This window comes from Canis aureus, chromosome 27 (genome assembly GCF_053574225.1).
Source record: "Canis aureus isolate CA01 chromosome 27, VMU_Caureus_v.1.0, whole genome shotgun sequence".
Lineage (NCBI taxonomy): Eukaryota > Metazoa > Chordata > Mammalia > Carnivora > Canidae > Canis > Canis aureus.
Window position 1 is genome coordinate 17,533,326 of NC_135637.1, and position 22,057 is coordinate 17,555,382.

At 49.1% G+C, this 22,057-nt stretch overlaps 1 protein-coding gene across 21 annotated transcripts in view; it reads right to left on the reverse strand.

Moving 5' to 3' along the window:
- Window positions 1-7,295: 7,295 nt before the first annotated feature.
- Window positions 7,296-22,057, reverse strand: part of KSR2 (kinase suppressor of ras 2) — a 446,664-nt gene continuing 431,902 nt past the window's right edge. For 19 of the 21 annotated variants that reach the window (XM_077875824.1, XM_077875825.1, XM_077875823.1 and 16 more), the window contains 4 exons: window positions 21,133-21,264; window positions 16,263-16,392; window positions 15,094-15,227; window positions 7,296-9,524 (listed from right to left, as the gene is read on the reverse strand). In XM_077875824.1, the coding sequence (XP_077731950.1) occupies window positions 9,518-9,524; window positions 15,094-15,227; window positions 16,263-16,392; window positions 21,133-21,264 (403 nt within the window). In that variant the 3' untranslated portion in view covers window positions 7,296-9,517. Of the gene's footprint in view, window positions 9,525-15,089; window positions 15,228-15,761; window positions 15,917-16,262; window positions 16,393-21,132; window positions 21,265-22,057 lie in introns of those variants that run through there. The other 2 variants (XR_013366586.1, XM_077875826.1) reach the window with 2 other exon arrangements.

Sequence of the window (22,057 nt, forward strand, 5' to 3'; positions counted from 1 at the left end):
CATCCACAGGGCTCCATGAGTTGTGATTCATATATTGCTGGGTGGCTCCTTATCCATCTCCCCTGCTGGACTCTAAGGTCAAAATGACTTTGTTTCACTCATCACTGAATGCCCAGTGTCCAAGATATAGTAGATGCTCAATAAATAACCCATGAAATACAGCTGATGATGAAATAAGCCCACTGCATTCCGAACCCACCTAGACAGATAGACGTCGGCATCTGAGTGAGGACGCAAAGGCCCCTCCCCCACCTTCAGCACCTCATCACTTACCACTCCAGGAAGGCCTCTCTGTCTATTGTCTGCCTGCTATCCTAGCACCAGGCTTTCCAAAATCCTCACTCTAGCTCTGGAAGTCGGGGTATTTTTAACCAAGAAGAACTAGCCAAGCTGGTGGGTTGTTTTTTTTTTTTTTTCCCCTCTTAAGTGGTGAAAAAGAAAAACTAAGATTTGCTTTTAATCATTAGACTTTCAAATCTAAGAAGGCACGATGCAAATAGCACGTTGGCATAAACAATTGCTGCCCGCTCAATGGAGGGAGGGAGCCTTTCTTCTGAGCTAATTTAAGCTGAATACATGGCAGCTATTTTTCGTCTCTACTATTGTGTGATTTTCTCCTCAGCTCACGGCCGGGGTGGGGGGTGGGGGGGGAGATGTTATCTGGCAGGAGGTGGTGGTGGTGGTGGATAAGGGGAGGAAGGAAGTGAAGAGCCAGCAGACGGAGGGTACTCTTAGCCACCAAGCTGGTTCCTAGGGGCATTTCAAAGCTCAGGAGTAGAACTGGTGGTCCACTAGGACCCCAGGGAATTCCATCTGGATGAAAATTTGATTTTGCGCCTTCTTTGCAGGGAAGAAATCCAAAGCAACTGGAGTCAGGTTCCTTTTCCTTCCCTCCATATTCAACATTCTGTAACTTCAAGATGTCCAGATTGAACCACAGAAAGTTTTACAAACTGCTCCAAGAACAGCCCTTCCTGCTTCCCGGCCTAGTACCATATGCACACACACACTATATTTCCTGAAGGTCCCGGGGCCTTCCAGCCCAGCTGTTACGTGGTTGGTGGTAGCATTCTGGCCTCGAGGAGAAGCCGTTCCTTGGAAGATGGATGGTGTTTCTCCAAGCAGGCAGATTACCAAACAGGCTCATACCCTGGGTCTTAAGAACAGAATCTTTCTGCATTTTCTAAATTTCCTGCCTGAAAAGGAAACCTCTGCAAGGGCCTTATAGACAATCACCAGCTACAGCCAAGACTTCAAATGACTGGGTTTTTGGAAGCTTCCAAGGCCTTAGGACTAAACTCACCTCTGTCTCTAAGAAAGGAATCTAACTTGGGAGAGTTTACCTTCCCCACTGGGCCGGAGTTCTTTCTTCTCTGAAAGGAGGGGTGTGATGAATCAGGGATGGTTACCTGTGCCCCCATCAAGTGGCAACTCTGATGCCCCGAGACTGCATCTGGGCCCAGCAGAAAGGCGTGTTGTGATTGATTAGCGATGTCTGCCAAGTGTACAGGATAGGGCAGCGGTGGCAGAAATGGCACAGATTTGCCCTCCTTGGATTAGATCTTCTAGATATTCATCCCAATAACCTAGTTGAGATAAAAATTCTGGTGATGGGGCAGCCCGGGTGGCTTAGCGGTTTAGCGCTGCCTTCAGCCCACTGAGCATGATCCTGGAGACTCGGGATCGAGTCTCACGTTGGGCTCCCTGCATGGAGCCTGCTTCTCCCTTCTGCCTATGTCTCTGCCCACCCCCCCCCCCGCCTCTGTGTCTATGAATAAATAAATAAATAAATAATCTTAAAAAAAATTCTGGTGATGACCTAGCTGACCCCCCCCACCCGAGGGCAGGACATGTCTATTATTTCCATATTGGTCTCCAAGCTGTGATACGTTGGGACAGTCACCAACACGCAGCGGATTCGGCTCCTCCACTGAAAGACACAATCAGCCAGAGTTTTCTAGTTCGTGGCATCCTTGTGCATGGAACCACACTGTCCACATGCATGGCTATGTGGTCGGGTCCACCGCCAGCAGGCCTGCACAGCATGTGTGAGGTGGCAGGAGCAAACTTTTCTGGGGCTCAGGGTTTCCGACCAGTATGGAATGGAAAAGCAAGAGCACTGGTGGCCAGTGGCCATCCCCCACCTCATCTCTCTGCCCAGGTTCATCATTCACAGTGCCAGCCTCCCAGGGAGGCCAACTTTTAGCAAGTGGTCTGTAAATCCTGGTGATTAGCTGCTCTTTTCTGGGGGCCAGCACACTGGCCTTTGCTCTCAAAGTACCGTGCAAGATATCAAGTAAAATTCACAGAGATTAATCTTTGTTGTAGATTCAGAAATCAGCCTGGGAAAGCTTGGGAAGAGCAGCCTGCTGTCAGCCTTTTAAATATTTTAACCACACAGTGGTGTGCTTCAATGCTCTCCTAAGTCCTGCAACCAAGAAATAAATTTAATCTTGGTTTGCTTAAACATTTCCAATGCATATTTGTCCCGGGACCCTTCTAATAATGCAACATTATTTCTATCTAGTCTGCTATGATATTAAAGGTCTATGGAACATGCTTGGTAAACTGGGTCTAACCTGGATCAGGCAAGCTCCAGGCAAATCTCATTTCCTCCAGCTCAGTCCTCAACAGAAGGAGAGCAGCCATCTCAACCCCATGGAGATGGATCCTTCGTATTCTTGGAATTAGGCTGTGTGGTCCCAGTGAGCAGGAAGGAAGGAGCCCTTCCCACTCCTGAGAGAGAGGGGCCCTCACTGCTGAGTTTCTTGGGACAGGGGATCACAGTTAAACATCCAGTCCAGTATGAGAGAGGCAGAGGGCTGGGCTGACGGTGCAAGCTGCTTGAAGCAGGGGAGCTGGAGGGACCTGGGAGCAGCTTTGCCAACCTAGACGCACACTTTCCGGAAACCCAGGCCGTTGCTGGCAGCCTGTCAGTCTGGGAATGCAAGTGAGAGCTTCCGTGCAAACCCCTCCAAGGGTCCGCACCCTCTCCTGTACCCTCCTTCAACCACTTCCTGTTTTCTCTCCCTCTCTCCTGGTTACAAGCTACACATGACGACAGAGGCTGGTACAGTAACATCCCAGTGGGCATTGGGGCGTAAACCACTCAAACGGTGGTGGGTTCCTCAAAACGCATGGGTTCAAAGACTCCTATTTAAAATGTTGGCCCTACCTCTTAGTAGGCTGGCTTGCGTTTCCCACAGTTTTGTCACCTGTGAAATGGGGAGAATGGTTCCTCCTTCCCAGGACTGTCCCATCATGAGGATTCAGTGGTGTTGGCACATAGGAAGTGCTCAGTGAACAGAGGCTGTAAGAGATGGATTACTACTCTGGCCTCACAGGGCTCAGATGCTCTGGGACACCTGCCAACGGGTCTCTTTATGAGTCACATCCACAGAACCTGGCAAGTTCATGTGGGGTGATGTGGGACCCATAGCACAGAGCCTGGGAATCCCATTAGTGCCTGGCCCTGTCTGTGGAGTCCCTCTGCCTTCCCTGCAAGGAGGGGCATCTGGCCCCCTGTGCTAGTGCTTGCTCCCCCTCTGCATTCTGTAAGCATTTACTGAGCACCTACTATGTGCCAGGAAGTATACCAGGTGGTAGCACATAGATAAGTCGAGGAGCTCAGGATAAAAACCTCCCCCAACTCTCTGCCCCAGCTGTTTAGAGCAGCATGGCTGGCAGGGCCTCAAGATAGGAACCAGTCATTTGAATTGATCGTCAGGAGCAGTGACTGGAGAGGAACGTGGCCCACGTGGCATGACATGGAGAGACTCAGGGAGAACAAGAACCTTCAAGACCCTGGTCCCCATGTTCTGAAGCCCAGACCTCATTTTGCTTCTCCTTCCCCTTAGAGGTCAGGACTTTGCCCTTACAGGTGTGTGCAGCTGATGGCTGTGGTGGGGGCAGTTAGGGGAGGCTGGGACCTGGGGGGAGGATTTCCTGAGCCTGCTCCAAACTTCCTCATTCACAAGCACAACCAGAAAAGGACACCAGTAGGTGCACAGCTCACCACGGTCTGCTCCTCTGCCGCTGAACATGAGCAGCACAAATAAAAGCAAACGTCATGCCATCAACCATGTCAGACTGGGCTGAAGCACATTCATTCAGCGGTCAAGTGACCATCACATCACAGACGCGCCACCCACCCTCACCCTCACCACTTTTGGACTCAGTGATGAAGGCATCAAATTTGATAAGATCAACATCAATGTCCTGACCCTCATGGCCCAGGGGCTCTGGGGCCATTCTCCCAGGAGGTCTGCTGGGGAGGGACCGCAGTGACCAGTCAAGGCAGGAGAGAAAAGCTCCTTAGAGAATGTTATGAGTTGACTCGTGTCCCCTCCAAAAAAAAAAATGTTGAGGTCCTAATCCCCAGTCCCTCAGAATGTGACCTTACTTGGATACAGGGTCATGGCAGATATAATTAATTAAGGTAAGGCCAAACTTGAGTAGGGAAGTGTCCTTATATGAAGATGGCCCCGTGAAGACAGCCGTGCAGGAAGGCCATGTGATAGAATCAGGGGCGGAGAGATCCACCTGCAGCCAAAGAATGCCAATGCTGCCAAAGACGGCCAGCCAACCACCATAAGTTAAGAGGAAGAGGCCAAGGAAGGACTCCTTTATGGGGGACGTGGGGGATCAGAGTGGAGCCCTGCTGACACCCTGATTTTAGGCTTCCAGCGTCCAGAGCTGTGAGAATCCATTCCAGTCGTTTAAAGCTGCCAAGCTTGTGGACTTTGTTATAGTGGCCCCGGTCCACAAACACACAAAAGAGGGGCCTGGGTGGTGGAATAGTTGAAATAAGACCAGTGTTTGGGGGCGCGGGGGACGCTGAAGTGAAGGCTGGAGGGGGATGAGAACAGGGAGGACCAGTCCGGGAACTCAAGGTTGAGAACAGCGTGGAAACAAACAGCAGGAATAGGAGTGTTGCCCAGAAGGTCCCTACAATCACAGTCTCAAGAATATCAAGGGTCTTGGTTAAGGAACCGAACTGTGCCCCCGGCCACAATACACACCCCACCCCAGCCCCCCAGATCCCTGTGTTGCAGCCCTAACCGCCAAGATGATTACTGGGATTGGAGACAGGGCCTTCAGAGAGGTAATTAAGATTAAATTAGCTCATGAAGATGAGCTCCCATCCAATCTGACTAGTGCCCATAAGAGAGACAGACCCCGTGGATGTGAGCGTATAGCAGGAGGCAGGGCTGACCTAGAAGCCAAGGAGGGAGGGCTTAGCAGAAACCATTCCTGCCGACACCCTGGTCTTGAACTTCCAGCCCCCCGAACTGTGAGAAATCCCTTTCTGCTGCTGAAGTCTCCTATCTATGGTATTTTTTGTCTTCCAGCCTGAGCTTAGTACAGTTTTATATAGAACTGTCCTTGCATCCCCCAAAGCTGGTGCTCCCTCTTTGTCATGCCCACCAAGCAGCCATCCCCAAGGACAGGGAGCTTCCTACCTCCCCAGGTGGCCCACTGCATCTTGAAGCAAGCTGTCAGAAAGTTCTTCCCTCACTGAAACGAGTCCTCTGCCCCTGTAACTCCCAGCCTGACTTATGTTCCTCCCTCGGGAGCCATATGCAAGTTGGCTGCTTCTTCAGTAAGACAGTCCCCAAGATCAGAGGTTGGAAAAGTCTTCCATAAAGGCAAGGTTAGAAATGTTCTTAGCTTAGTGGGCCACACGGTCTCTGTTACAAGTAGTCCACTCTGGCGCCCTAGCACACGAAAACCCCACACCAAGCCCCGAGGTTCATATGTAAATGAATGGCTTGTGGTCGTGTGCCAATAGCAATTTTGTTTATTGACACTTGAATTCTATCGCATTTTCATGTCTTAGGAAATATTCTTCCGGATTTTCCCCAACTAGAGAATGTAAAAGCTATCTGGTGGGTTGGATTTGGCCCAGGGCCATCATTTGCGGACCCCAGTTCTAGATTTCTGAAGATAGGGATAGGGCTGGGGCCAAGGGTGTACCATTTCCTTTGTGTTCCTCAGACGACAGTCCACTGGCAGTGGATTGGGGTGGGGAGGCAAAAACTGTGGGAGCCGATGAAGTCTGATTCTGTGGGGGCAGGGCGGGAAAGGGGCAGAACCAGGGACCCTGAATACAAAAGTCTAGTCATGGGGCGCCTAGGTGGGGCAGTGAGTAAGCGTCTGCGTTTGGCTCAGGTCATGATTCTGGGGTCCTGGCATTGAGTCCCACATCCGGCTCCCACAGGAGAGCCTGCATCTCCCTCTGCCTATGTCTCTGCCTCTCTCTCTGTGTCTCTCATGAATAAATAAAATCTTTAAAAAAAAAAAAAAAAAAAGTCTAGTCATCAGAGATCAACCCAGGGCTTCTATGCACCAAGAATCCAGAAAGGAGGTGGGCGTGGGGGCTCTGTGGCCAGATGAGGTTTTTCCCTTTAACCAGAAAAGGAAAACAAGGACAAAACAGAATTAAGTAAGGACTTTGAGTCTCCAGCTTCGTGCCTGGGGATATCCCTACATATGGCCAAGGGGGTGCCCCTGGAAAGGGGGCCCCATGGTAGGAGTTATACGTGGCCTGGGAAGTTGGGTGGCATTCAGTAGGCAAATCCACATGCCCTTCAAAGAAGGCAAGGTCAAGGCTTCCCAGGGCATCTTCATCCTGTGGACTGGTGCACTGGTGTATGTAAGGGTTTGCTCAGAGCAGGGCATGGGGATAAGCAACTCGCTGTAGGGCATGGGGCACCTGCACACAGCTGTGACAGGGACAAGCATGCACACACACAGTCTTTGTGTGTGGATTCTATAGAATGAGTCACAGGCGAACCTGGCAATTACTATGTAAAAATACACACACCTCCCTTTTTTTTGCTCTCGCAAAAGATTAATGAATATGACCTCCTCCCAGTACTTGACTCATGAATAAGATTGAGGTCAGCAGGGAAAGCAGAGGTTTGGTTCTTCCTGAATTGAAATGTCTGCAAATTAAAACTGCCCTCTAAACAATTCAGGGTGGTGTCTCCAGGAGGAGGGTGGTAGGAAGGGGCTGGAAGCCTGGCTCTGTGGAGGACAAGGGAGATGCGGGCAAAGTAAGAACGTGGGGGAAGGGGGAGAAGTCAAGAGCAGGTGACGTCGGGCCAAGGACAGACTCAAGGAACCCTGTTTGGCAAAGCAGAGAAGCTCTTAGGAAGCGGGGAAGGCTGGGGTATCCCCCTGGATCCTTCAGACTTTGTGCTCACTCTTAAGCTGTTGTTCATGAACAGATGGAAAAATCAGCCTTTGGAGACCCCACCCAGCCCCCAACCCCCACCCCCCACCACCCCGTGTCTTGCCAAAGGCTCTGGGTTGCCATGTCAGTGAATTATGGAAATGGGAGCCGCAGGATGGAGCAAGTTGCTATCCTGGTGAGCATTTCGGCTTCAGGGTACCTGTGTCCCGTCTGCTCCTTCCGTTTCCCCATTTCCTGCACCCCGGTCCACAACAAAGGCTGCGGTCCGCAGACCCCAGAAGTCCTGGTTGGATTAAAGGGAAGGCAGGATTGGATTTCAGGCCTCTGGGAAGCAGCTAGGCAGGCCCATGCCCATGTTCGGGGTTGGTCCGCAAGGGGGCTTGCCAGGATTTGTGCAGGTGTGTAAAAAACCCACTGTTGACTCCAAGATACACGAATGTTGAGTCAAGAGCCCCAGTTATAGGAGTCCCCAGAAGAGGTACATCCACTTAGGAACAGCCCTCGCAGGGGCCTTTAGTCTCTGGTCCTGTGCAGGTAGGGAGCCCATTCAGGAGGGTCCTCTGGGAGGCTCATGAGTATCCCCTGGCCAGAGTCTCCAAAAGCATGACTATCTCATCATTTTTCCCAGTTTGGAAGTGGCTTGGCCCCCAGAGCATGAATTCGTCAGGGGATCACCCAACATGGGGAAGACCTCCTCACATCCCTTACATCAGGTGGGATGTTGAGTCTGAGCTCAGGTAGGATTTCTGAAGTCTTAGGTCCCCTTTCTGGGAGGGGGATGGATGTCAGGATAAGGTGGTGACCAGAAGAAAACCAAGCCTGGGCAATGCCCAGGGAGGACAGAGATGCTGTGGGCTGACCCTCGGCATCCTGGCTGCTACCCAGCTGCTCTGCTACTGCCCTGCTGGGGGACAGGTTTCCTTTTGGAGCCAAGTCAGATGGACTTTGGGAACATAAGACATACCCTCATATGGGATGGAACATAAGAACATAAGACAGAGGCTCACTGCACTACTCTGCATGCTCGACCTGCTTCCTAGATCCTTTGTGCACAACACTTGGTCCCAAGGTGGCTGGGAAAAGCCACCAGCCCAGGAGGGAGCAAGAGGGAGGGATGGAAGGCATGGGCACTGAGCAAGCACAGACAGACCTCTCCCAGGAAAGCCACTCCAGGACTCCATACCAGGCTGGAGCTGAGAGCGTGAACCTCTACAGCTTCCCTCCTCACCTCCCCAACAGGACTTATTAAGGGTGAAAGGAGCTGGGGGTCCTTTGCAAACAAGATGCCGCACATATGCCATATAATCCAACACATGTATATCAGGGACCCGCATCCATCGCTGTGGTGGACAAACTTAGCTGGTGTCGATGCTAGAGCAGGAAGAGGAAAAAGGAACATTCTAGAACTTCCCAGACCTCCCAGTTCTCATGGCCCAGACTTCAGGGGGTGTCAAGGATGAAGGTGAGCTGCAAGGAGCCCCCAGAAGTCATCTTGGCCAGGAAGCCACTGTGCTTTTCGAACGGCAGGGGAGCATGGGGGCAGTGAAGCCAAAAGGGACGGTGCTCTTACAGAACAGGAGAAGGTGGCAGAAATGGGGAACCATACCCCAGAGAGACCCAGAATTCAAAGACATGCAAGACTGTTTTGTGCACTTTGGAGCTATGTGCAAAGGGACCACAGACCATGACAGGATTGGGTGGGGACTTCTGAGAGCAGAGGTTTACAAAGGAACAGCTGAGCCCCCCTCCGACCTAGGTCTTGGCCCCGTGGCCTCCATGAAGTCAGAGCTCAGCTCCCCACCCACCCCATCTTTCCAGAGCACAGCTGGAACCCGCCACCCAGGGACCGAGTCAGCCGAGGGGAACTCCAGGACTGGAGCAGCCTGGCTCTTGCTTGTCAAGGGGGATAGAGAGCAGACGATGTCGCGCACAGACACACACATGTAGGCACGCACAGACCGGTCCTGCAAGCCTGCCCACGTGGGCCTCCTGCCCTCATCTCCGTGGCCCAGGGGCTCTACGTGCAGCCTCCAGGTCTCTTCTCTACACCGCCCCTGGACCTCATGGATCAATCCCGCGTCTCCCTGGCTGGTCTCGGTAAGTCCTAGCTCAGGGGTCCCCAACCCTGCCCAGGCAAAAGGGCACGGGTCTGGGGCGTGGGGAAGCTGCCGAGCGGGGTCGTGCAGTGCTCCCAGGCCGGCCGGGGTCGGTACCCTCTGATGGTGAGCCTCTGGTCTCCTGAGCTGGCAGAGGGCAGAGCAGGGAAGGAGAGGTGGCTCGGGGGCTGAGGCAGCTGAGTGCTGTCCCTTTGTCCAATGGTCACAGCCTGGAGTGGGGAGAGAAAAGAGGGGCAAGAGGTCACTGGATACAGCAATGGCATCTTTGGTCAATGAGAACCCTCTTGGTGGCCTAGGAGGTTTGAGATGAGCTGCTCCTGTCCTCTATAAGAAAAGGTGGAGGGCGGCTGGCTCAGTGGTTTAATGCCACCTTCAGCCCAGGGCCTGATCCTGGAGACCCGGGATCGAGTCCCACGTCAGGCTCCCTGCATGGAGCCTGCTTCTCCCTCTGCCTGTGTCTCTGCCTCTCTCTCTGTGTCTCTCATGAATAAATAAATTAAATCTTAAAAAAATAAAACAAAAAAAGAAAAAGTGGAAGGGATACCCATTTATACTGAGGTCCTACTATATACTAGGCTCTGTGCCAAGTGCCACATGTACCCGATCTCATATAAACCTGAGAGCAGCCTGTGAGATAAGCACCCTTTTTACATATGAGACAATGGAAGCTCGAGAGGTTAAGTGTTTTGCCCAAGGGTGCACAGCCAGGAAGCAGCAAGGTCTGGATTTGAACCTAGAACTCTTCCCATTTGAGCAGGTAGGCTCTAGGCTAGGGATGGTTGCTAGCAGGTGGGCTGGGCTGAGGCCACGTGTTGCAGCTGAGCATGCTAGATAAGGACTAGAAATACAAGAAGAGGAGGTGAGACCGGGATCCACACTGTACACTCCTGCTAGGAGCAGAGGCTTTGCCACCCACTGTTGAGCTGGGATCTGGGCATCCATGGCAGATGTTCATGCCCACTCTCCCAGCATGGTTCTGGAAAGAATTCTGAAGGTACACAGGTAATCTTTGTACAGAAGACAACAGAGTAGAGGCGTCAAGATCATGGATTTAGCATGATCTTGAACCCAGACCAACGTGGGTTCCAAGGCCTGATCCCTTAGCTGTGTGACCTCTAGGAAGGTACTTAGCCTCTCTGTGCTTTGGTTTTCTTCTAAGTAAAATAGTAACAGTGCCTGGCTTTTAGGAGGAGCTCTGAGGAGTCAGCAAGACAATGCAGATGGAATGCTTGACAGAGTGCCTGTTACACATGTTTAATAAGTGGTACCCAGATGATGGTGATCATGCTGGTGGTTGTGGTAATGATTTAGACCAAGGACGTGCAGTGGACATACAGCGCTATTTAAAAGAACTGGAAGCAGGGACTCCAACCGGTACTTGTACACCACTGTTACTGCAGCATTATTCACAGCAGCCCGAGTGCAAACAAACCAAGTGTCCACCAACGGATGGAAGGACAAGCAAAACATGGTACGTACATACGATGGAATATTAGTGGTGAAAAGGAGTAAGGTTCTCATACATGCCATGTGGATGAACCTTGCAGACACGCTAAGCGAAGACCCCAGACACAAAAAGGACAAATACTGTAGGATTCTCCACTATGAAATATTTAGAATAGGCAAGTTCACAAGGGCAGGATGTAGGTGAGAGGTTCCGTGGGGGGCTGGAAGGAGGAGGGACTGGGCGTTACTGCTTAGCGGGTATGTACAGTTTCTGCTCAGAGGGGACGAAAGGTTTTGGAAATGGTGGTGGTGGTTGCACGACACTGTGAATGTGATCAATGCCACCAAATTGTGTTCTTAAAAGTGGCTAAAGTGGCAAATTATATGTTATATATGTTCTACCACAATTTTTTCTAAGTAGGCTCCATGCCCAACGTGAAGCCCAAAATGGGGCTTTAATTCATGACCCTGAGATCAAGACCTGAACTGAGATCAAGAGTTGGACACTTAACCAACTGAGCCACCCAGGCACCCCTCTACCACAATTTTAAAAAACAATAATATGCCCAAGCCCTTTGAGTTGTATGTTTTAAGCAGGAGGATTAAAAGATATGTAAACTAATAACTCAACAAGGCTATTTTTTTAAAAAAGAAATGCCATGGAAGTCGTAAATTTTCTAGTCATATATTAAAAGGGTTTTAAAAAGGTAAACTTAATAGGATATTTTATTTTTTATTATTATTATTATTTTTTTAATAGGATATTTTATTTAACACAATACACCCTAAACACCAGAATTTCAACATATCACTGTCCTATGTAATGGGACAAATTACTTTATGTTCTTTTTTTTTTTTTTATCCTACATCTTCAAAATCTTGGGTGGATTTTATACTCACAGGACATCTCATCTCACTGCATTTTGAGTGTTCAAGAACCACACGTGGAGAGTGGCCACTATTGGGCAGCATAGGTCTGGACCCTCGCTACTCAGAGGGTGATGTGGACCAGCAGCACCAGCATTGCCTTGGGGCTTGAAAATGCTAGATCTTGGGCCCCACCCCAGACATATACAATGGGAATCTGCAGTTCCCTAGATGTTTGGGGTGTATATTAAATTTCAAGATGCACTGCTCTGGAATGCAAGCTTGCCCCACGCCTGCCTCCAGTTTACCATGTGCTAAGGCATACTTGGGATTCTGGAAACCCCAGCTCCTCAAGTGTGACCCACTAGAAGGGTATACCCAAGACCCCAGAGGTAAGTTTGGAGTTTGCCACTCCTGTCCTTGCAACATGGTGGCTGCAGCTGAGACCTCCTGGTTGGTCTCCTCCACAGATTACAAAGGCCTAGATAGGACCCAGGTCCTGGGCTGAGTGTAGCTAAGCCCTCTGCCTGCTGACTTCTGAGAGAACTCCAACATTGAGCATAACACCAGAGTAGCCATCTCAAAGCCAGGTGAGCGTGACCAAGGGAACCCTAGGGGCTGATGTAGGGAGAGAAAATTTCAGGTGAGGGAGTTGAGCCTCACCTGTGTTCCCAGCTTTGTCAACAACACCCCCTGTAGATGCAGTTGAGTTTCTGAATGTCTCTGGGCCATAGTTCCTCCATATGTAAAAGGAGGTTGGGTCAGTCTGGAAGGGCCAATGGAGGCATTCCGTGCACTGATTCTGAGTTACCAGTGGTGGCTAGCAAGAGGGCTGCGTGATGGTGGATGTGCCATGGGAGATCCACCATGTCGGCCACAGGGGCAGGCATAGGGTATCCACCAGACAGGTAATCCCCAGGACTCTTCTACTTTGACACCGAGAAACAAAGAGGACTTCTGTTCCCTCCTTCTGTTCATAGTGTCTTTTCATATTCCCTCTCCCCGAGGGAGGGGTTATGGTGTGGCCAACAAAATAGCTGTGCCAGGCAATAAACAGAGGGCCCCATGTGACAAAGTGGGTAGGGACAGACGTGGGAGCTGCCCTCAGCTCTCTGTACCCTCAAGCCCACCGCCAGCTAGTCCACAAAGGAAAAGCCCTCCACACCCCCCATGACCTTCACACCGTGGATGACCCTGGGAGGAGCAGGTGTGGGACCATGTGGCCTCCTGGGAGCCTTCTGGTTCTGAAAAAACTTCTGTGATGCTCTGTCATCCTCTGAACAAACCCTAACTCCCACCGTGCCGACCTGGCCTCTGGCCCCCTGTGCGATCTCACCTGCCATGTCTCCCTCCTGGTCTCCATGGCCTGGTCACACCCACTTCCTACCTCTTGTGCCACCTCTGTACGCTCACTCCCACCTGGAGGGCTGGCTTCCTCTCAAGGGCTTCGTTTTAACATGCCCTCCTCCGAGGGCCGTTCCCGGACCCGTCCCTTCTACCCAAAGCTCCCAGTCATCACTATCACCGACTTGTTTCATTATCTTTTCAATACGACTTCATCTGAAATGGTGACCCCTTTAAAACAGGTTTATCTGCTCATTGCACCAGCTCTGGAATGTGAGCCCTATGAGCTCAGGGACCTGATTGACTTGAGTCACCACTGCATTTGCACTCCAGGAACCGAGACTGGCACAGGACAGGTATTCATTACACACAGATGGAGGAAAAAAGTGAGTGGATAGGAAATTTCACTCCCATTCCGCCGGACCACAGGGTCTCCAGTTCCCTGTGCCTCAGCCCATCTGCACAGAAAAATATAGAAGAGAAGGTGCCCTGCTCTCCCTCCAACCAAGGGGCTTTAAGACCCTCTGTTCAGTTAACTCCTGCCCTCTCCTCCTTGATCCCTGGGGAAAGTAGAGGCCACTGAGTGATGGCCCAAATGACACTCAGGTTTTGTAACACTGGGTACCCTGCCCAGAGCTCTGACACTCATGGGCCACCTTGCCTGCACTCCGTTAGCTGGAGAGAGTCCCCCCTTGTTAGAGCCTCCCTCCTTCCATTTTCACATTCAACCCATTCTCAGTTCTGGAAGGCCAGCAGAACACAGCTTGTCCTCCCTCTCGGCAGACAAAGGTTGCTCAAGGACACAAAACACCTGCCACGGGGGTAACACTGTACCAGGCGCCCTAGTGCATGACCTGACGGCACCCTCACAGCCCTCCTGCTAGAGCCGATGACCACCTTCCTTCTTTGGAGGCTGACACTGCAGCTCAGAGAGGCCAGGTAACCTGCCCAAGGCTACACAGCTATGAAGTGGTGGAGCGGAGGTTCCAAACCATGTCTGTCTGACCCGGGAAGTCTAAGCTCTAAGGAAGAGATCCTGCCCTCCCTGGCTCAGCAAGCCCAAATGGTGGGGTGAGGGGCAGCTGAGGGCCTCCTGGGTCCTGTGGTGAGATGCTGACAACTACTCTGGTGTGCCTGCACACATAGCTGAGGGTTTGCACAAGCATGGACCTACATCTGCGTGCCTGTGTAAAGGCTTGTAGTGGTGAAGAGCAGGTGTGTGCGTGCATGTGTCAGGCAAAGTGTGTGCATGTACATCTGAGTCCACCTGCACGTGTGGGCTTGGGTATAGTGGTGTGTGTTCCTATAACGTTCTTGTGCGGTGCACACGTACATCTGAGTGCTCTTGTGTGTACATTTGCATAGAGGTATGTTTTTAGCTTAAGTTTCTGTGTCTGTGTGTATGTGTTTGTATGTGTGTGTGTACACCTGGCTGTGTCTGTGAGTGTACACAACCACATGTGCCTGGAACAGCAGGGCAGCGGGTAGCAGGGACCTCTCAGCAGCCTCATCTGGGCTAGTCTGGCTCTCACCTTCTGGAGAAACCACTGAGGCTAGGCCTAGGAGGGAGGCTCCCAGAGAGACGCCCCACACATTACTTCACGCAGAACCACTGATCTCTGTCCAAGAACAAGGATGGGGAGGGGCACAGCACCTCCAATGAGAAAGCCAGAGAGACACAGCAAGGAGAAGCTGAGAACCTTCCCTTCCCTGGTCATGCGACAGAGAGTTCTGGAAGCTGCGAGATGCCATGATGGGGAGAGGTTGCTGGCCCAGGGGGAAGATTTCCTGCAAGCCAGGCCTCCTGAAGGCATATACTGCTTGGTTCAAGGCATCACCTTGCACCTGATGTTTAGACTCACATGATGAAGGAATTAACCTTCATTAGGAAGGGATAGGCAAGGAGGTAGCCATGGTAGCAGCAGGGACCAAGGACAGATGGTAGACTCTAGGACCCAAATCCCAGAGCAGAGTCCCCTGGACAGAAACCTGGTAAGGGAGGGTGGTGGCAGGGGGACGGAGGTAGGTGGATGGAAAGGAGACGGCTGACAGAGATGTTGGGGAGGGGAGCAAGAAAGGCAGCAAAGGCAGCAGGAAGAGAGACTAAAGGAGAACACCTACTCTGCAGACTTCCAGAAATGTCCAGGGTGAGAAAGGCGGCGGTTTCGCTTTGGCAGTTTCTCCAGCATGTCCATGAGCTTAGTGAATGTAGGTCTTTCTTCTTGTTCAAAGGCCCAGCAAAAGAGAAGAATGTCCTAAAAGAAGTCAAAAAGTGGTAATTTAACATAAATGGTGATGTCTTGATACTCTCTGGTGCATCATTGGGTCTGTCCATTTGTCTATCCATTTGCCCCACTTGCATATTCCTCTATCATCCATCCATCTATCCAACCATCCCAATCATGCATTCATCCTTATCTTTTATCCATCCATCCATCCATCCATCCATCGAATCATCTCGATTCATGCATTCATCCTTGTCTTTCTATCTTCTTTTTTCTTTCCATCCATTCATCTATCCTTCCATGCATTCAACTCATGAGCCCATATAGCAAACTAGGTATGTCCTATTCTAGAAGGTCTAGGATACACAGATATCAGTAATGCTCCCCAAGGAGCTCTTTGGCCATTTTTTTTTCTCAAAGGGAGGAAGGAAAGTAAATCCTGAGGTCTCTATCCACATCTCAATATCACAAATGCTCTTCAAAGTCAAAGAGTGGAAAGTTACTTTTAATAATCACCTCACTCGAGAAAGGAAACCTAGACACAGGTAATGCTTGAAAACATACCAGATAATAACTCCTTCCCTGACTTATCTGTCTTCTGATCAAAAGACAGCACTCTTCCTGCTGTGTTTTAGAGGGTGATTATTAATTTATTCTCAGGCTTCTCTGTTTGTGTATATCTTGTTCTGAGTTGGAGTATGCCTTAAAAATGTTTTTATCTAGATGCAAATGAAATTAGAATCATTAGTATATGTAATATTTTAGTGAATATCTTTTAAAAGTAACAGAAAAAGGGATTCATTGTTTCTACTTGATGCACCAACCATTGCTAGGGAATATCTGGCCAAGTGCTACTGCACCCTTGAGGCGCAAACCTGAATTGCAGGCACAGTTCAGAAACTTCACCTCCTAAACTCCAAATCACTATCTGACAAGGCTATGGGCAAGCTTTTGTACCACCCTCTGGGGAAGCATTCATAGCCTTAACACACAGGAGAAAGAAGGCCCAGAACTGTGTCTACCTTTTTCCTTGTCCCCCAGAACTGGCACTGTCCCAGGACTTACCGAGATTTCTTTTCCCATGCCGATCTGGCTGAGGTTGGGTTTCATGCCTGTGCCCATTTGCCAGATTATTGCCTCTGCTGGTTGGGTCTTGAAAGGCCACTCCCTGGCATGGAGTTCATACCAAATTGTGCTGTTGGCAGATGTTGTTAAAGAGGAGTTGATGTGCTGTGTCACTTCCAACCCTGTATCCCCTCACCCACACACACTGAGCCAGACCCCTGGCTAACCCCTTCACTCTTTAGTTTCTTCCTCATGGGCCTGGTGTTTTGCTAGCTGGGATGTGCCTAAATCTTTTTTTGATGTCTTAGAGGTCATGGTTACTCCAGGATACCTTCCCTGGTACCTGAATTAAAATGAGTCAAACCTAGAACCGGAAAGTTTAATAGAATGAAGCTAGGATTTCTGACCCTAGACTTGTAATTCTAGGAAACCACTGTAAGGAAATACTTAGAGATACAAAAACCACTTATAAGAATATTCTCTACAGCATTATATATAACACCAAAACAAGGAGAAATGAAACTATTCTTCAACAGAAGGAATAGGTTGTATATATTATGGTAAATTCATAAAACAAAATGGAATATGATATTATTATTGAAACATTTCAATGAAATTTTGCGACATGAAAAAATGTTTAATATGTAATTTTAAGTGAAAAAAGCAGGACACAAGACTGTATATAAGGTGATACTTACTCTTAAAAATCATATATGCATGGGCAAGAGAATAAAGGGACAGCAAAATATTAACAATGGCTAACTTGGGTGACTGCATAGGATTTTTTTTATAGTTTTGTTTTCTAAATATAAACCATCCCATGGAATAGTAGGGAAAAAAGTGCTGGGGCTGTGGGTGACAGTGAGGGCCTTGGCAGATGCCATGCAGTGCTCACAGGATGCTGGGGAACTGCTGAGCTGTACCATGGGACGAGGTCTCAGCTCACTGGGAACAAAATTCCCCAACTCAGGAAATATCTGAAACAATCCTAGGAAATGATCTTTCCTCTAATCTAAGATAATTTATGCAAATTTGCTTTAAAGAACATGAAGTGCTCTGTTATCTTTACTGATCAGAGGACTCTGTCAAACCAGCTATTTCTAGGGTCCCCCTTCTCAGCATATTCTCTCCCCTGCCACCGTCATCCCTCTGGGTTGAGGAGTGGTGATGCTCAGGTATTGAAGTGTTGAGTTAGATGGTCAGGAAGCTGTCACATTAAGGCGCTAGATGATGGCTGTTGTCATTGTAATAATCAGTAACACTTACTGAGTTTTTACTCTGCGGTAGGTGCTCGAAGCCCTTTGCATTTATTATGATTATGGGGGAGCTATATGAAGCAGGCCTTCTTATTTTGATGATTTGACATCTGGGGGCCTCCCTGACCCTGGAGGGATTGCCTTTCTCTCTGGGGCCAGCCTATTCCTAGAGATAGTAAAGGACTCTCCTGTGAGTTTGCACTTCATAATGCAAACTAAGCAATCCAAAACCCTACCCCCACCTCCAGCAGGCTTCCACTCAGGACAACCCCCCCCCACACACACACAAATTAGTCAAACTAGCCAATCTTAGCCTGCTTACCCTGCCTCATCAGTTCCTCCCAAGTAAACTACATTAAAGGCTCTTGCCTGCATTTTCTTCCCACTCCCTCTGCCTCTTGACGCTGGTGCTTCCCTGTGTGGTATGATGTGCCCCTCCTTTTGGAAACCACAAACAACAAATCATCTTTCCAATGACTCTTGCCTCCTGATCTATTGCCTATCATCATACCTGAATAAAAATAAGACCTACATTTTCAAACAGGAGGCACGATCATCATCCCCATTTTACAGAAGAGGAAACTGAGACTCTAGAAAGTTATATATCTTACCCAGGGTCACACAGCAAATGAGAGATACAGCCAGAAGCTGAATCCAGTTGTTCTGACTGCAGAATTGCACCACTGGCCATTATGCTACAAGAAACCCACACTCCATCCTATTCCAGAGTCCTTTATAATTGGGGCAGTGAAGGATTTAGGGGAACGGGAGAGAACCCTATAGCTGATGTTTGGGGCCTGGGGAAGGAGGCACAGAAAGGCAAGGGCTCACGGGGGAGGGGGAAGGGAGCCCAGCAGGAGCTTTGGTGCAAGGGCTTTATAGGTGTTTTTGCATTTAATCCTCAGAGTGGGTTTATTATGTTTAATTACGGTTGAGGACAATAGGGGTTTTTTGTGGTGAAATGACTCTGAAGGTCTGATGCCAAATGCTCCAACTCTGGAGGTAGGATGTCCCAAGAGTGACTCCCAGATCTACCTCCGAATACCATAAGGCAAGTCACTGAGCCTGTTTCCTCACCTGTCATTTGGAGAAACAGCAATGGTACCTGCCACAAAAGATGCCTGTGAAGATTCCAGGAGACAGCACCCACAAAAACCTTAACACGGAGCTCAATATGCTTTTAAAAGTCTAGTTTTGTTCTAAACCATGTCTGAGCATGATGTTCCCAAGCAACAAGATGCACCTAATTGGCAGGAAACCAAGAGTGCCAGGTCCCTCGGAATTCAGCAGTGTCAGGAATAAAAGCCTCATTAAAACTTCCTTTCAAACCCAACTTCCAAGAGAAACTCACACTAAGAAAAAAAATAAATTGCTAAAGATTAAAACTCCAGTGGAAAACCGATTACTTACTTTGGTACATTTGTTAATTACATTCTTTTTTCTTTTGCTAAATTTATATGAAAATATACCAACTTAATTATTGTAGTTTGATTTCAGATAACAGTATCTAACTAGATAAAGTTCTGGACATCAACTAATCAAGGCAAATGACAATGCTTAAAGGGGTCCAAATGACAGACGCTGAGAATCCTGATGTGCCAGCAAATGTACCCCCTCCACCCCTCCTCCCCAAGATTTACAGAGAAGACACAGTAGGGGTACTTTTCCATGGGAGACAGTTTCTCTACCATCTCTTGTGGTGCTAAATCTAATTGCACACATCTGCAGGGCTGCAACTTGCCCAAACAGCTTCCCCAGCGTCGTCTCTGTTTGCAGCCACCAATCTTTGCAACCACCGCAGTAGACAGGCTAAGGCAAGGATTAGCATGGCTATTTGAAGAATGGGAGCTCAGAAGTCTTCCCATAAGTACCTTCTCAGAGTGCTCTGTCCCACAACTTGGGGCTGCATCCTGTTCTTCTCTACACTTGCAAAGACATCCCATTCTCTCTTACAGGTACAGTTTCTCTCTCTTTACTGAAAAGCCCTAAACTCTTTCCCAAAACTCTAGATGTGTAGATACAGCTGCCTTCTGGTTGGTTCCATTGGTCATCTCCAAGGTAGTCCAGACTCACTGTGTCCAAATCTGCTCTTCTTGCCTTCCTAGCATAGCCCAGGCATCCCCTCCAGGGTCTCTACCTTGGGAATGACACTAGTTTCCACTCAGTTGCTTAAGGTAGGTATCTGGGTACCACCTGCATTCAACCCATCATCAAACCCCATCCTAGCCACCCCCTAAATGCTTATGTCCATTCCCAGGTTCCAAACCCACTGGCACTGATTTAGTGGAGATGTTTATGTTCAGCATCTCCCCCTGGATTGGTCACCCAGCCTTCCAATCTTGCCCTTTTCCTTTCCATTCTCTGAACAGCAGAGTGATTGTTCTAAAACTCAAAATATGATCACATCACTCCTCTGCTTAATAACTATCAATGGCTCCCCAGTGCTGTGAAGATGAAGTGAAAACTCAACTCAGCCTCTTAGTCCCTGTAGGATTGACCCTGATTCCCTCTCTAGTCTCTTATATCACCACCCCAAGCTCATTTTATCCTGATTTTCCATCTCTCAGCTCCTTCCTCTGCCCCTTCCCCCACCCCCTCCCCACATGTTCCTCCATTGTGGGCAATTTGTTTTCTATTACCTTAGGCCTCTTCACATGTTCCTTCTATCTAGACACCTCACCCTACCCTCATCTGGCCCACTTATATTCAACCTCTAACTTAGGCTCAAGAGTAACCTTCTCCAAGAAGTTCTCTCTGGTCTCCCAGGCTGGATTTAGTTCCTCCTCTACTCTCACAGTCCTGTGTTTATCCTTAGCATAGCATTTATCACCCTCTGCTAAAACGGACTGTTTCCCTGTTGGTCTTCTACTAGATAAGATAGAGTAGCGGCCTTTGGTGGTTTAAAAATAGATCTACCAATTCTTTGATATTCCTTCTTGCAAAATCTACAGCTTCATTCAGAACCTCCCCTTGACTTAGTGACTTGTTTCTAACACACAGAATATGCTAGAAGTGAGGATTTGTAATTTCTGAGACCAGTTCATAAAGGCAATGAGGCTTCTAGGCACCATATCATGAGGTCACTGTAGCAGCCTATGAAAATGCCCTCATGGCAAGGAACCAAGGCCTCCTGGCAATAGCCGTGTGAGTGTGCCACCTTGGAAGTGGATCCTCAGCCCATCAAACTTTCAGACGAGACCGCAGCCCCAGACAACCCCATGAGTGATCCTGAACCAGCTCAGAACCATTCAGCTAAGTCACCCCCCAAATTCCGATTACAGAAACTTGAGATAATAAATATTGCTTCAAGCCCTTAAGTTTTAGATAATTTGTTAACAGTAGGCATTCCATAGATAGTTATTGCTTAACCAAATGAATGAATGGGTCAAGTAACTTGTTAAAGTCCATAACAAGTTAGAAGCCAGGCATGAAGGCTTGCTAAGGTCACCCTTTCTATTACACTCCATTTGGATACCCCCAATCTCACCCAGAAACGTAACCACCTCGGCCCCAGCAGATGGGTACCCCATCTCTTCCAAAAGTATGGAAGAAAGGCTTGGGCAATGTCCCTCTACCTGGGCTGGGGCTCTCCACAGCCAGTGTGGGCCACCTACCCGAGTGCAAAGACATCTGAATGCTTGGAGAAGGGGAGCTTGTCCTCTTCCGTGTCAGGAGACAGCTGGCGGATGATCTCTGGTGCCAGGTGGCACAGCCAGCCATTCTGGATGCGCAGCTTGTCCTCCCTCCTAGAGAAGCAAAACACAGAGTGAGCCCCATTTCACAGCCCAGGGAGGACTAATTCCCCAGCAGTGACCGTAAGTCTCTGGACCCCCTTTGCTGGCTTTCTTGTATCTCCCCCAATGGGCACTGCCTGACCTTGTACTTGAGGCTGAAACCCAGTGAAAGGGGCAGAGAAGACTGATCTGGAGAGACACACTCAACACTCAAACCCTCATTGGGTCCCTCTGCCTCTGAGGCACCCCCTTCTGCATATTCATTCAACCAATACAGCTGAGCCTTCTTATTCATGGTAGTCGTGTTTTATAAAGTCTCTGCAAATAGTGAATTAGCAAATAAAGAAAATTGCTCCTAGAGGAAATATGTATTCACACACACACCTCACATAAATCATAATCTTAAATCCTAAAAACAACTCATCCTAGTACATTCTATTTTCATTATTTTACAGAAGAGAAAACAAGGCTCAAAGTGTCATATAATGTGTCTGAGGCTGCCCCATGACCATTTGCCAGAGTTGCGAAACTCTGTCCAACTGGTCCCGAGGCCAGGACTTCCTGCCCTGTACTGCATGGCCCCCTCCCATTCCTGTCCCCTGGTCATCACTGTATGAGATGCAGAGCATCCCCTTGTCTGACCTCAGCTGGGAACACTTACATCAGGTGATTCAAATTTTCACCACCCTATGCTTGCCTGTGAATGACTGAAAAGGTGCTGCATTGATATTGGAGGTGCAAATAGATTTGAGTAGGCAAATTCACAAATATGGAATCCATGAGCAATGAGGATTCACTGTATTTT